This window comes from Salminus brasiliensis, chromosome 9, assembly GCF_030463535.1.
Source record: "Salminus brasiliensis chromosome 9, fSalBra1.hap2, whole genome shotgun sequence".
NCBI classification, from domain to species: domain Eukaryota; kingdom Metazoa; phylum Chordata; class Actinopteri; order Characiformes; family Bryconidae; genus Salminus; species Salminus brasiliensis.
The window spans coordinates 9,137,242-9,153,546 of record NC_132886.1 but is presented as its reverse complement, the minus strand read 5'-3'; the positions used below and the strand labels follow the sequence as shown (position 1 = coordinate 9,153,546).

General features: G+C 39.0%; 2 protein-coding genes across 8 annotated transcripts in view; both read left to right on the top strand.

Moving 5' to 3' along the window:
• The window catches only part of LOC140561985 (SLAM family member 8-like), a 95,994-nt gene that overhangs the window by 16,168 nt on the left and 63,521 nt on the right, over positions 1–16,305 (top strand). The gene's annotated exons all lie outside the window — the stretch shown is intronic.
• The window catches only part of LOC140561982 (Fc receptor-like protein 5), a 50,225-nt gene continuing 37,375 nt past the window's right edge, over positions 3,456–16,305 (top strand). For 5 of the 6 annotated variants that reach the window (XM_072687319.1, XM_072687315.1, XM_072687317.1 and 2 more), the window contains exons 1-4: positions 3,465–3,498; positions 6,162–6,197; positions 11,922–12,191; positions 14,639–14,935. In XM_072687319.1, the coding sequence (XP_072543420.1) occupies positions 3,468–3,498; positions 6,162–6,197; positions 11,922–12,191; positions 14,639–14,935 (634 nt within the window). In that variant the 5' untranslated portion in view covers positions 3,465–3,467. Of the gene's footprint in view, positions 3,499–6,161; positions 6,198–11,921; positions 12,192–14,638; positions 14,936–16,305 lie in introns of all 6 variants that reach the window. The other variant, XM_072687318.1, reaches the window with a different exon arrangement.

Sequence of the window (16,305 nt, the reverse complement as noted above, 5' to 3'; positions counted from 1 at the left end):
TATGGCTAATAGCTCATGAGAATTAGAAACTTCTGTGCCCTGACATCACTGACCAGAAAACCACGCCGACCAATTTCCTTCCCCCTTCACAGGCATGGACATGTGTGCGCTCACACACACACATATACTGTGTATTTATAAATACACTTACACAGTGGCATGCAGAAGTTTCAGAACCTCTGGTCAAAATTCATGCTACTGTAAATAATTAAGCAAATAAAAATGATCCTGATTAAAAAACAACACTTTTAATTAATTAAAAAAATAATTATTTTATTTGCATTTCAGTTATGAAATAAGAAAACAGGAGCAGTCTGGGAACCCCACATGATCAGTGCTTAGTAACATCCTCTTTGTCAAGTACCACAGCTTGTAAACTCTTGTTGCAGCAGCAGAGAGTCTTTTAACTCCTGTTTGGAGCTTCCTGTCAGGCTTCAAGTTCTGTGAGACTCTTAGGTCGTCTTGCTGCTCTTTTGAAGTCTATCCACAGACTGTAGGTCAGGGGACTGTGAGAGCCATGGTAATTCTTCAGCTTGTGTCTCCTGAGGTAGTCCAGTGTGGATTCTGAGGTGTGTTTAGGATCATCATCCTGCTGTAGAAGCCATACTCTTTTTTTATCTTCAGCTTTTTAACAGACATGTGATGTTTACTTTACATGGTTGGGTAGAGCTCAGAATCAGACCATACAGTCCTACCAAAATTAGACACTGGCCCACTGGTTAATATTCTGCTTAATATCATTTCTGGTAATGTTCTTGTGTCTTTTTTTTCCTCTTCTATGAATTCTTTCAGTCTGAGTCTAAACTTCCTATAAGGACTGAGAACTTGTGGTTTTCATCTGTTCTGCCTCAGATGTGCTGGTTTGACCAAAGGAAACTGTGCTAAAAGGCCCTGCTTATCTCTTCACAGTATCAGAAACACCCCAATGCACAGTTGTGCACACATATTCACGTCTATCAGACTTTCCTTGACAGTTTTGGAGTAAGTAAGAAAATGCTTATCATACGAAACAATCTTCTCAAAATAGACCACTGAAGTCTTGGTGTCAGTCTGTACTTGTGCACCATGCATGCCATGCAAGCTCTCCATCATAGAATCCACTATGAAATCTTCATTGTATCAGAGGGTGCTTGAGGAAAATATGAGACCATCTGCACAAAAACTAAAGCTGCAACGTCACACACCTGAAATAATTCTGCACGGAGGAAACTCTTCCTCACAGTCGATTTTCAGAGACGGGCAGACGGTTATATTATTATGTCTATTTCAGGCAAGTGGGGACATACCAGCTATTAGGACACATAGTGTCTTAAGTTTTCCCTCCCAAAACTGGCTTTCTATTAATTATATTTTACAAATGCTTTAAAAAAGACATTTCTTCAGATTGTTTGTTTGATTACACTACATGGACAAAAGTATTGGGACATCCTGCTTTTGTTGGAGTAATTGTCTCTGCTGTCCAGGGAAGGCTTTCTACTACATTTTGCAGCATGAATCACCACCTCATCCCCAAATTAGCACCATCACTCTAGAGAACAAAGCTCAATGCTGTGGAAAGAAAACTATCATTCTTGCTGGTCACACAGTCAAAGACTATAAGTATAATTTTTTATGGTCTCTATCAGTTAAATCCAAACCCAGCACACACAGCATCTAGGGCGTCTAAGGGGAAAAAGAGAAGCTTTTTAGGTGGAAGGAACTAATGAGGAACTGAAACCCAGTGGTGCAGAGAATACTATGGGGATAATAGACAGGAGGTCACAGCTAAGCTAGATCTTTTATTTAGGGTTCTGTTACAGTTATAAATAAGCTGGATAGAAATGAAACAGAAGAGGCCCTTATGGTTAGGAGGCTTCAAGTAGGCCTAAGTTGTGGGCCTAAGGCCCGTGGCAGTGTGTGTGAGAGAGAGAGAGGATAGGAGGTGTTAAATACTTATGACAGCAGGCAGCGATGTTAATGAGCATTAATACATGTACATTCACTCATTTACCAAAATTAATAAACAGCCTTAATATTCTTATATTTTTTTCTTATATTTCCCCCATTTTACATGACAATGTTATTATTGTCATACTGATACAAAAATAATAACAACAATACATTATCTATCTGTCTAGGTCTTTGTGTAATGTTATTTGTTTGTTTGTTTGTGCTGTGCAGGTCGACCTAAGGCAGATGGGTTCCTCAGACTGAGTCTTGGTTTCTCCCAAGGTTTCTTCCTCTTAGTATCAGGGGGTTTTTCCTTGCCACTGTTGCTACCACCTCCACTGTGGTGCTAGCTTATAAGAGGCATGGATCTGGATCTCTGTAAAGTGCTTTGTGACCACATTTGTTGGTCTGAATCTGAAACTGAAACTGAATTGAAATACATAACTAAAATACATTTAAAAAGTTGCTATAAAATATCCACCATTCCACTGAACACTCAGTGCTTCTGGACCCTTCAAAATGTTTGGTCCACTTGGTGGATTTGTGTTTTGTGTTAATTTGACTGTTTTGAGAAGCAGGTTGACCAAAGGATGTGTGTAGATGCAGGTAGGCCTACATGTAGACCAGTCTTGGTAGTGAGAATGACATTTTATGCAAAGAAATCCTGTCTGGACACATTTCTTACTCTTCCATTTCTTATGTTCTTGAAAAAGAGGACATGGGGTTGTGCTAGAAATAACTGATAAAGACATACAGTGTGCATTAAACTGTACATACAGGGTGGAACTTCCATCCATTGAGGGAGATCAGTCTGATGAAAGAGTCTCACTTCATACCTTTAACTCCCACTAAGAGAAAAACTGTTCATCTGTTCACACTTCAACCCCGTAAACAAAACCAGATAAGCCATGTTTACTGACGGCCTGCATGTTAATCACTTCACATCTGACCAACATCTGCAACATTAGCAACAGCGACATTGTTTAGTATTAAATACAGAAACAGATGAAGTTCTCTCAGGACTTGCTTTTGTTAACCTGCCACCATACTTGTACACATGCCATTGTAGGGTTCTAGATAGCTGTGTTTAAACACACTGCACATGAAGATGCATGAAGTATATATGGATCAGTACTGATAATGTGATAAACCTCGATGTATCAGTAAGGTTTCTGTCACTGACCAGTTGATTGAAGGTATTTTAAAGGCTTATAAGACTGCATTATTGAGTATGTTGGATTGTGTGATGTATAAATAGTAAGTGTGTGAATTAGGTTGGGGTAAAAAATGCTTTTATTTTGCCTCTGAATGAAGCATGCAGCTTTTCCTTTCATGGGGGGCTCGTGAAAAGAACACAAGAAGCTTTTATTGGCAGTCAGGACAACTTTAGGTAAAGAGAAGTTCATCCCATAGAAAACTGTGTTCTGTGTGTTCTCTCTCTCTCTCTCTCTCTCAGACATGTGCTTTGATCATGAGAACACAGGAAGTGATGCCTGTATAAAACAGAGCGTACTTCAGTCAGTCAGTGCTGGGACAGTATGGAGCTCAGTCCACTCTCTGTAATACTCTGTGAGTAAATCTTCTCTCTCTGTCTTCATTAGAGTGAGTGCTGCTGTATGAAGGGGTTAATACACAGTCTGAGGGCTCTGATCATCAGGTCTGTGTGATTGAGTAACTGAATAAAGCTCAGCAAGTTTACAGGCTTTTCCTTCAAGCTGAATCAGAGAGTTCAGAGTTTCAGCTGCTTTATTAAAATATGAGAATCCTCTCTGTATTGGTATGAGGTTTTCTGAGTGAAGGTACATTTACATTTAAGGCATTTAGCAGATGCTCTTATCCAGAGTGACTTAAAAAAAAAGTCAATATGGAGACCACAAAACCCCGACAGTAGAAGATTTCTGTAAGATATAGAAGTGAGTGATCGCTGCTTTTCTTCCTGTGGTGTTTCCACATTTCTCTCGATCTGTTTCCTCAGTAAATATTAAACCTTGTGCAGCTCTCATTACTCTGTACACTGCTGTGACATCAGAGATTGTTTTGTACTGTTGTGCTGAGTGTGAAAGCTGCTGTGTGATGTTAGATGTTCAGTGGTGCTTTGATAAGTGTGTGGTTTGTAGGTTCTTCAACACTAGTGCATGTTATTGTAGTGTTTTCTGCACTCTTATCATGTGTTTGTGACAGTGGAGGTGATTAGTGCTGCTGTAGGTGGGCTGTGGAACGTATGTGTACATCATTACCAAATGAATTAGGTATGAATGGATGAAGGACCAACGTATTCTGGTTGCTTAATAAACACTGTCTGTAAAAGAGCTCTGTGAGTGTGAAGAATATGTAAATTGGTAAAGAAACTTTACACCATTTAAACCTTTAAAGGTTCTTCACACTCAAACATCTCAGTTACAAACATGTTTCTTTATGGACCTAAGAGGGTCTTCTATGAAATCAGTAAAATGACCCTTTGTAGCACCTTTATGTTAAAGAGTGCAGTATAGTTATGTCTGTCAGTTTATTTACCTCTGGAAATAATTGTTTTTACAAAATAAGGAGTCAAGTCCATAAGTATAAAATTCAGACCAATCCACTGGAAGATATTTGAACATCATTTATACAAAGACCTGTTTGTTGATGAAATCAGACAAATATGAAGGAAGATGCCCAATTATCTCTTTGTACACAAAATAACCCAGTTTATTTGATGTTGTACTGAAAGTGGACCCCAAACACTTTTGCAGTGATGAGTTAAATATCTAGCACGTTCTAAATCTTGATACGAAATGATGAACACAATTCAATAAGTGCTGTACTGTCTTTGGGGCATGTGTATATAAAATATCCCCATAATCTAAAATTGGTAAAAAGATTTGTTTCTAGCCTGTTAAGTAAAGCATGTGGACATCGACAGTTTGCTTTTTTCATATTTCCCTCTGTGAACATCAGTGGATTTATAACGAGACACAGCAGGTGAAAACAGATTTATCATATACTGGAAAGAAAATGTCAAAGATTCTCATTTAGGTGTTTCTTTTTCTGCAGTTAGTTTGTGTCTGTAGATTTCTCCTAAAATCATGAACGTTAGCATTCTAACACAACATGCAGAACCACCACTGTTATCTGCACCATGTTGACATGTACTGTTGTATGATATGAATGTTCAGATCCAAATTAGGTAATTTCCTTTGTTTCATCGACCAATCATTAAAAGCTTTATTTAATCAGGGTACTGACATTGAGACAGCAGCACATAAGCAAAGAGACTACATCCTACATGACAACAGAAAAGATATAAACATACATGCAAATATACTTTAACAATAATAAATGTATAAATATGTAAAATTATATTGACAGTCAATAATTAATAAACTGCTCTAATCTAAACTGTTTTTGAAGATCTTTACATGTGAAAGATTCACTGTAACAGAAAGCTGCCTTTCCAAATTGAGATCAAACTATTGGAATATCCCAATATCCCAAAAATAACCCAGTTTATTTGACGTTGTACTGAAACTGTTTTCAGTTTTTTCAACACTCTGAGCCAGAAATCTTACCTACAACACATTTCATCCCCGTCTATTTTCTGATGTTTTCTTTTGACAAATTAGCTCATTAGATCATGCCTAATTTCCATATGTAAACAGAACATATCAGAAAATGTAATTGTCTTTTGTAATCAAGCTGTATTAGTTCAATTAATATTATTTTTTACCCGATTCCACTGTAGTGACTTGCCTTAAAATAAAGCAGTCAAGATGTGACCTTTTATCTCCTTGTTCTCTTATGAAATGATGAGGAAACAGGCCACACCTTCCTAAAAACACTTACCAGTCCACTGTCCAATTACTCTTGAGCCTGTAAAAAGGTAGGGACTGTGAACACAATGAGTAATTTCTTAAGAGTTGATGCAATATTCTCCTGAATTTAAGCTGAACTGATTTCTTTATTTTAAATCCATTGTAGTGGTGTAGAAAGATATATTTACAAATACTGTGTCACTGTCCAGATACTTATAGACTTGACTATTTAAATCATGTAGTAATTATGTGCAAATTGAATCACTGTTGATTCAGTAACTGTGTGGAGATCAGGAGGGTGTGTGTAGCACTGACTGACTATCTCTGACATGAGCTGATTTCTCAGTTTCAGCTGTGGAGGCACTTTCAGGTTCATTAGTTCTACCTGTGAATAAATAATATTTCATATGAATGCATCATTTCCTCTGTTTCTGTCTCTAGTGCTGGCTGCACTCATCCACCATGGACATACTCAAGGTAAATCATTTAGATATTTATGTTTTTCAATTACACTCATGTACACTGGTCCATTTTTTTACATTTACCTCTAATGTCTTACACTGAATGAATGTCTGTGACAAATCAGTAAAATCAGAAGTGTTCAATTGTTTGTTGTTGGGTTTTTACAGATAAGTCAAAGGTTACATTTGAAGTAAATCCTGACAGGAAAGCAATATTCATCTCTGTCACTCTTAGATGTAAAATAGAGGGAGAATCAGTCAGTTAGAAACAATTCCCTCAGATCGAGAGGAAGAAACCTTGAGAGGAACTGAGACTCAAAAAGGGAAACTCATCCTCCTCCAGTCGACATCGGAGAGCAGAAAAATGAAAAATAAAAAAAGAACGAAAATAAAACTAAGATAAAAGTAAAATAAGATCTGTGACAAATGTGACATCAAACCATAACTCAACTCTGTCTGGTTTGTTTAGAGACCTTTGGTTTGAATTGTGTTCGTACTTCAAATGAACCGCACAGAGCAATCACCCAACTTTACAATGAGTAGGTTTACAATTACAGATGTAGCCCATCTGTTGCTGTACAACATAACAGCCCTCTCTACCGCATCCAACAAGGGAGGGGATACCATAGAGGATGTACCCATTCTCAATAAGCACTGACCTGGTAGTGTGTGTGTGTGTGTGTGTGTGTGTGTGTGTGTGTGTGTGTGTGTGTGTGTGGTACTGGTATAAATGGATCAGAGACAGCTGTGTGTTTCTACACACATCAGTGTCCCTGCTGGGGTAAGACTAGTCTACTAACCACAAATACCCAGGCAACAGTGGCCTTCTGTTCAGAGACTCAGATGAAGGGTGAGAGCAGACAGGTTACTGTGTGTCTTCCAGTCCACAGCTCTGCAGTGGTCAGTGCTGTCCCTGGTTAAATCCTCCCCTTATTATAATGAAGGCTGTGCTGATTAGCTGATGAGTTGAATCAGGCGTCTTTAATGAGGAGGAATGATGAAGTCTGCAACTGTGCACCTACAAGGTTACCAATGTGCTGGCTAGTAAGTGTACACAGTGTATGAAAACTCCAGTAACACTGTTGTGTAACACACTCACACAGCACTCATTACCACTACCAGGCCACTGCTGTAATGGTTTAGTGCATTTTGCTAATTCATCACAGAAGCCTTTTTTTTGTTGTGCACTCAAGGACTCCACAGGACACCATGAATATGCATTTTAGTGTGCAGCACTGTTGAGGTACAGAAATAGGGGAGGGGCCTTTGCAAATGTACCTAAATTGATTTTTTAATATCAACTAACTAGTAAAATGTAGTTTAATGACAAAGAAAATAAACCACAATGAGTTTGAAGATAAAAATACTCACTGTACAGGAGCTGCAGTTATTACAGTTCAATCATACGATCACTTGATTCCCTTGATTCATTCACTTGTCATTGAACCAGTACTGGCCAGAGTAAATTAGTTAATTAAAAGATTTGTGATTATAATGGAAAAACAAGCCTAATCTTGACCCCTGTGAACTTTGTAATTGTAGGCCAATATTAAATCTCCACTTCATAGCCAAGATCCTAGAAAGTGTTTCAGCAGGTGAACCAACTTCCTCAACAGTAGCATTAATTAGGTCTTTTAGTCTGGAGTTAGACCCACAGCACTGAAACAGCTCTACTAAGAGTCACAAATTACCTACTTATTTCACAAAGGATCTGCCCTCATTTGGTTTAGATCCTATTTGACTGATCACTACTAATGTGTTTATGTAAATAATGAATGCTCTCATCACACAAAAGTAAAATCTGGTATTCCACAAGGGTCAATCCTGTGTCCATTACTACTTACTTTTAATAGACTGCCGCTGAGCAAAATAATCCATTAGTACATGGTACTGACTTTCACTGCTGACACCCAGCTCTATTAATCAGCTAAACCAAACGATGACCACTGTCTCAATAAAATAACAGACTGACTTCAATTCAAAAACTGATGACTCAACTTTCTCTTACTGTTTTAGAGAATCTAGACAAGATTAGCCTTTGGAGCCCCCTGCAGGTGAAGCTGAACAGCTGATGTTAGTATTTTCTGATGCTGAAGAAAGAAAATGAAATAAATGGTGGTTTAATAGTGTTTTATCTTGTGAGGTTCAGTCCTGTAGGTAAACGGATCATGTGTGAAATCGTACAGTTCAGAAATAAAGATAAAGCACTGAATCACGTAACTGTGGGGTAGAGATCATCCCTACTGCGTCCAATCAAGAAATGTTGAAGCCACCTGTCAGCAATATGTCATTAAGTTAGCTAAGTTAGCATCTAAGAGGCCTGCACAGACATATGAGTGAAAGTCAACCCATACTCAGAGTCTAATTGTCCAGTATTACAGTTACAATAATATGAACACTTGAGGCCGTGCATTACAGTGATTTTACTGCAGGTTAGGATGTTCAGAGACAACACAAACCTGAGCTAAACTCCCGTACATGTGATAAACTCACTGTAATCTACAGCCTCAGATGTCTTAATGCTTTTAGAAAACAGTGACAATATAAAATATGATAAAATCCACAACAATACATTAACAATCAGTTATGTTAATACTAAATGACTAATTTTAATAAAATAATAATTAAATTGTAATGTAGTTTACCAAGAGTATGCTATTGTTACTAATAAATCATGGACATGAAACAACAATATAGCGTTGTGATGTATTACCAGAGGACTCTTATTGGTACAGTGTGCCGTGCTTCATAAGGTGGAGGATTAAATCATGGGGGTCTCATTAGTTTCTCACACTGGTGTATAAAATAATAAAAACCCACACTACACCACCTCTGAATTAGACAGGGAGGAAACACTCCATCAGACATAGACACAAGTGTACGTCCAGTATAACACACATGATCCTGCAGAGCGGGCTCTAGACTATTAGAGGTTCTAGACAGTTTCATACTTTGAAGAACAAAATGTTAGTGTTTTCTGATGTGTGAATAAAATGTGTAGCAGTAAAGAAAATAAGAATAGTGAACTATCTGGTAGTGTGAGCTTTAGTTCTGTAGGTAAACTGGAAGTGTGTGAAATGATGAGTCTGAAACTGAGATAAAGCACTGAATCACGTAAACTATAAAATACCAATAATCTCTAATAGTTTCTGCATCCAAAGAGCAAATATTCAACATTTCTCAGTTTTCTGTGAAACTTGCAGTCTGAGTGAACCTGGACAAAAATCAGGAGGAATAATAATAAGCAGAGAGCTCAGTTCCTGCAGAACCTGGGAGTGACTGCAGCTCAGCAGTGGTGTTGCTTGGGGGCTGCTAAGGTGTTGCTGTGGTTTAGCTAGTCATTGCTAGGTGGTTGCTATGGTATATAGTTGGTCCAATTTCTCATTCAATTTAATTGACTAATTACGGTGGCTGGAGAGCAAAAAAATTTTTACAAAAAATATATATTTCTATAAGCTGTGAAACACTTTTACAAACACACACGAGAGTGTGTGTGAGAGAGAGAGAGAGAGATTAGCATGAACTGGTGTCACTCAGTATTACATTGCATGCACTATTTTCTCCCTCATCTCTGATCCCACCCAAAGCTACACTGACTGTAGAAGCAGTGCTGTCTTCACCAGTGAATCAGTAAAGTGTGTGAACACCCATCACTGTAACACTAGCCTAGCAACTCTGCTGTCAGCAACATGTCTCTAAGTTAGTTTAGCAATGTGCATCTGGAAAGATCCCACAGGCTCTGAACTAGAGGTCTTCACAGGCATGATAGTGAAGCCAGACTAGAACTACACTCATTTTACAACAAATCAAAGTAGATCAGTAAGCAAACACTATCATCTATAATCAGATCTAGTAACACTACTGTAAATACAGTGATCATACAGTGGAACTTCACTCCATTCATTTAAAGGAGATTTTATGGTTAATTGCTAAAAACTATAGAAATGGACTCATGAAATACTGCCATCTGGTGGTGAACTCAAATTAACCCATCTGCGCTAGCTTGTAGACTCAACTCACCACACTAAAAGTTGGAGTTATACCACATACAGGAGTAAAAATAAAAGAATTATTAAAGCAAATGCAATCTAACTTACCTGCAGTGAGTACGACACCCACAAAGTGTAGTTTCATCTGTGATGTGGTCGGCCTATCGGTCATTATCACAGGGGACATTCTACCAGAAATGTGCTTCATACTATCTTGGCCAAAAGTGTTGGCATCCCTGTTTTGTTCTACACACGTTAATTTTCTTTGTTTTTATTGGAACACCACAACAAAGTAAAACTTCAAAAATGAGCCGGACAAAATTATTGGCACCCTCAACTTAATATTTAATTTCATGCAATAAGATGCGTGTATAAGATGCAAAAAACTGTGATGTCATTTTTTTCTCAGGTTCAAAATTTTGTTTTTGGTTTATGAAAACACTGAAAAGATACATACTAAGATATGGACTGTCTGCCAAATTTGAGCTGCAGCTTCTCAGTTTGGTTCTGATAAAAACTGTAGAAAAAACCACCACTAATACCAGGTGTAAATTATTACTCACATAAACTAATTAAAAACTGTATCGGTCAGTAGCTCAGGTGGGGCAGTAAGGAGCTGAACTTTGTGTCTGTTCTGAGAGTGAAAACTGGTGAGATGCACATTCAGTCATCAGAGCATCCATTATGTTATGTTTAAACATTGGCCTCAAATCTGATTTCTCAAATTAATAAAATGTTAATAAAACTATTTATAACTTTTTCATCTTAAAAATGTGAAGTGAAAAATATGCAAATCAATAGTCACACATCCACACACACTGATACAGCACTCTCTTTTTCATTCTCTCAGTGTTCTCTCATCCACACATACATGTATACCAGAAGGACACACAATGAGCATCAATAGTTTCTAGAATTTCATCCAACCAAACCCTTGATTCTTTCTCCTACTTTTACCTTTTACTCTCAGTTATGGATGTAATGTAATAACTAGAGACTGCAGATCCTGCAGAAATGTTGTGATATGGTTGCTCTGGTTAACACAGGATATCACCACAAATAACAGAACAAGCTTAACTAGAAGAAATAAATCCTGAAGGAAATGCAGAATGGTTGCGCAGCTAAAGCTGTTTTTCACTGGTGGCTATGGTATCCCAGGGGGTTGCCATAGTACAGCTGTTGGTTGCTGAGCTGTGATTAGGTGGTTGCTGAAGTGATGCTATGGTATAGGTGTTGGTTGCTTAGGTGTTGCAAAGTGATTGCTAAAGTGTTGCTATAGTAATGGTGTGTGGTAAAATGTGGGATGCCAAAATAAGATAGTTGGTCCAAAACCTCATCCACTACGTTCAGCTAATATGTCCTCAAACTTTTGGAGAAAATGTGGGGTGCCAAAAGCTCCTCCATGCACAGACAGTCGTGAAGAGCAAGGAAGAGAAGTGGTGCTGCAAGCTTTCTCTAAGCTGGTGTGAGGGAGAGTGATCATCAGTGTGACCTTTTTGAACATTCTGCCCTTCATTCCTATGAGGAAAAATCTACGATAATTTAACGAAAACTGTACGACATTTTGGTTAAAAAGCATAAAACCACGCTGTTAGTTATGAGGTTGTCAAATTTGGTGTTAGTAGCTTGAACAGACAGAAGAGTGAAGGTGTTCTGTTGACTACTGTTTAAATCATTCTTTATAATCCACACAGACATGAAAACACCTTCATTACAATCATTTATTCTCTACATTTATTTCCTTTACACAGTGAGACCAACACCTGCAGTAACCATCACACCTAATCCAGCATTCAGAGGAGAGACTGTCACTCTCAGATGTGACCAACAGGGAAGAGGACAGATAGAGAGGCCATACATCTGGAAAAAGGATAATTCCCTAGTTTTATCCAGCTCATCACAGGATCATGTAATCAGCCCTGTTGCAGACTCTCACAGTGGTGACTACACCTGCAGTGGAACAGTGACAGGAACCTCACGCTACTCACACACCAGTGCTCCTGTTAGACTGACTGTATCAGGTGAGTGTGATCATCTCTTCAGTCTTCATTAACCTCTCTATCACATCAGATAAGATCAGATCAGGTGTTAGAGAGGAAGAACAATATAGCGTTGTGATGTTTTACCAGAGGACTCTTATTGGTACAGTGTGACGTGCTTCATAAGGTGGAGGATTAAACCATGAGGGTCTCATTAGTTTCTCACACTGGTGTATAAAATAATAAAAACCCACACTACACCACCTCTGAATTAGACAGGGAGGAAACACTCCATCAGACATAGACACAAGTGTATGTCTAGTATAACACACATGATCCTGCAGAGCGGGCTCTAGACTATTACGGGTTCTAGACAGTTTCATACTTTGAAGAACAAAATGTTAGTGTTTTCTGATGTGTGAATAAAATGTGTAGCAGTAAAGAAAATAAGAATAGTGAACTATCTGGTAGTGTGAGCAAGGAAGAGAAGTGGTGCTGCAAGCTTTCTCTAAGCTGGTGTGAGGGAGTGTGATCATCATTGTGACCTTTTTGAACATTTTGCCCTTCATTCCTATGAGGAAAAATCTATGATAATTTAACGAAAACTGTACGACATTTTGGTTAAAAAGCATAAAACCACACTGTTAGTTATGAGGTTGTCAAATTTGGTGTTAATAGCTTGAAAAATGTGATCTGTAGAGAAGTTTTAATTCTTGGTTAAAAGTTTTTGGACACATTTTTCATACATTCCTATAAGGAAAAGATCTGTTGCTACACTGGAACCGTGCATCCAACCAAAAAACTGAACACAGTCCCCACATCACACAATCAGCCCGAACCATCTGGAGGTGAAATGGTGTCACTATCTTGAAAACTGTAGGATGAGATACTCAGTAAAAATAGCTTGGATCTCCAGGTGACAAGTCCATCCTGTCATGATCCACTCGGTCTGACAATGACGGGAGAACACTCGCAGGGGATGGACCAAAGCGAGGAGTTTATTAATAACAATAAACCATAAACAAACAGAAATGCAGCACCAATTACGAGGGATAAGGAAGAACTAAACAAAACCGTGACAAACAATACTGGACAAACCAAAAGAACACACCTGGGGCTGGTGAGGCACTAGGGCAGTGCTGGCTGCCGGAGCTGAGCCACTACCATTACTCAGAAACATAAACCTCCAAGCCGAGCCTGGGAAAGCTATGAACTAGGACACAGGAGCGCCAGTCAGGACGCACACAGAGGAGCGCCGGTCAGGACGCACACAGAGGAGCGCCGGTCAGGACGCACACAGAGGAGCGCCGGTCAGGACACACACAGAGGAGCGCCGGTCAGGCGTATTGAACTTACTAGACTTGAGAGCGTGAGGAGTCAGCCACCAGACCTAGACGACTGTTCCGGTCCGACGGTGAGGAGAGCTAACTGCTGAAGCAAGCTGGAGAGTCGCTCACTCCTGGAGCTCCAGGACCCCAGCTTGCAGAACCGAAGAGAGAGAGAGAGAGAGAGAGAGAGAGAGAGAGAGTCCTCTTGTACGAGGATGAACTCTACAGACCAGACCGGTGAATACTGAGTCTCTACCAGTAACTGAATAACCTGGGTGCATGTGGGGCACTAAGGGTAATCCTCAGCCCCCAGCAGCTGACACTAGCCCTCCTTAAATACACCAGCCCACAGGTGATACACATTAACCAGACAAAGAATAGTCACCTGACAAACACAACCAGAACCCAAAACGACGACGAGGGGTGTCAACCCTAAAGTCCCTTTCAGCATAAAAGTCCTTAAACATGACATGATTCATTAACATAGAGATCCTTTTCGTCTGTGAGCCACAGCCCGGCCGTGACACACTACTGTAAATACAGTGATCATACAGTGGAACTTCACTCCTTTCATTTAAAGGAGATTTTATGGGTAATTGCTAAAAACTATAGAAATGGACTCATGAAATACTGCCATCTGGTGGTGAACTCAAATGAACCCATCTGCGCTAGCTTGTAGACTCAACTCACCACACTAAAAGTTGGAGTTATACCACATACAGGAGTAAAAATAAAAGAATTATTAAAGCAAATGAAATTTAACTTACCTGCAGTGAGTACGACCCCCACAAAGTGTAGTTTCATCTGTGATGTGGTCGGCCTATCGGTCATTATCACAGGGGACATTCTACCAGAAATGTGCTTCATACTATCATGGCCAAAAGTGTTGGCATCCCTGTTCTGTTCTACACATGTTAATTTCCTTTATGATGATTAGCTGATGTTCACACACTGAGGATACAGTACTCTCGTCCTCGCTCTCTCATCAGCCGACATACACAGCAGGAATTGTCCAGGTTCTCCTGATGACTAGTCCATCCCTGAGTGCAGCTGAATATTAGAGCAAGGGGTCTTAGATCAGAACTCTCCAGAGTGGTAGATCTGCAGGAGCAGGATTGAGCAGCTCTGTGTTTAAAATGTGTTTCTCTTCTCTTCTCACAGATTTACCAACTGCTACACTGACTACACATCCAACCAGTCCTCTGTTCACTGGAGAGTCAGTCACTCTGACGTGTAACATTAGTAATTATGATGGATGGACATATCAGTGGGAGACGCAGAATAATCAGCATCAATGGTCTGCAGTGTCTCAGTCTGTGTATCAACCTGTAAACAGCAACACTGTCACCATCAGAGGAGATTATGTGGGTAATGGAGGTCAGTACCGGTGTAGAGGAGAACGACCTGACCGACCGGGATCATCACAGAACAGTACCTCTGTTACACTCACTGTTACAGGTGAGCATAAATCAACTTCTACTAAATACGTCTGTATAAACACCCACATCACACACTTTTTAAACTGGTGTCACTCAGTATTACATTGCATTCACTATTTTCTCCCTCATCTCTGATCCCACCCAAAGCTACACTGACTGTAGAAGCAGTGCTGTCTTCACCAGTGAATCAGTAAAGTGTGTGAACACCCATCACTGTAACACTAGCCTAGCAACTCTGCTGTCAGCAACATGTCTCTAAGTTAGTTTAGCAATGTGCATCTGGAAAGATCCCACAGGCTCTGAACTAGAGGTCTTCACAGGCATGATAGTGAAGCCAGACTAGAACTACACTCATTTTACAACAAATCAAAGTAGATCAGTAAGCAAATACTATCATCTATAATCAGATCTAGTAACACTACTGTAAATACAGTGATCATACAGTGGAACTTCACTCCATTCATTTAAAGGAGATTTTATACAAACTATAGAAATGGACTCTTGAAATACTGCCATCTGGTGGTAAACTCAAATTAACCCATCTGCACTAGCTTGTAGACTCAACTCACCACACTAAAAGTTGAGTCTAGAGTTATATCACATACAGGAGTAAAAATGAACGACACCCACAAAGTGTAGTTTCATCTGTGATGTGGTCGGCCTATCGGTCATTATCACAGGGGACATTCTACCAGAAATGTGTTTCATACTATCATGGCCAAAAGTGTTGGCATCCCTGTTTTGTTTTACACACGTTAATTTCCTTTGTTTTTATTGGAACAACACAATAAAGTAAAACTTCAAAAATGAGCCGGACAAAATTATTGACACCTTTAAAATAATATTTAATTTCATGCAATAAGAAGAGTGTATAAGATGCAAAAAACTGTGATGTCATTCTTTCTCAGGTTCACAATTTTGTTTTTGGTTTATGAAAACACTGAAAAGATACATACTAAGATATGGACTGTCTGCCACATTCGATCTGTAGCTTCTCATAGTTTGGTTCTGATAAAAACTGTAGAAAAAAACACCACTAATACCAGGTGTAAATTATTACTCACATAAACTGATTAAAAAACTGTATCGGTCAATAGCTCAGGTGGGGCAGTAAGGAGCTGAAGTTTGTGTCTGTTCAGAGAGTGAAAACTGGTGAGATGCACATTCAGTCATCAGAGCATCCATTATGTTATGATTAAACATTGGCCTCAAATCTGATTTCTCAAATTAATAAAATGTTAATAAAACTATTAATAACTTTTTTTTAACTTAAAAATGTGAAGTGAAAAATATGCAAATCAATAGTCACACATCCACACACACTGATACAGCACTCTCTTTTTCATTCTCTCAGTGTTCTCTCATCCACACATACATGTATACCAGAAG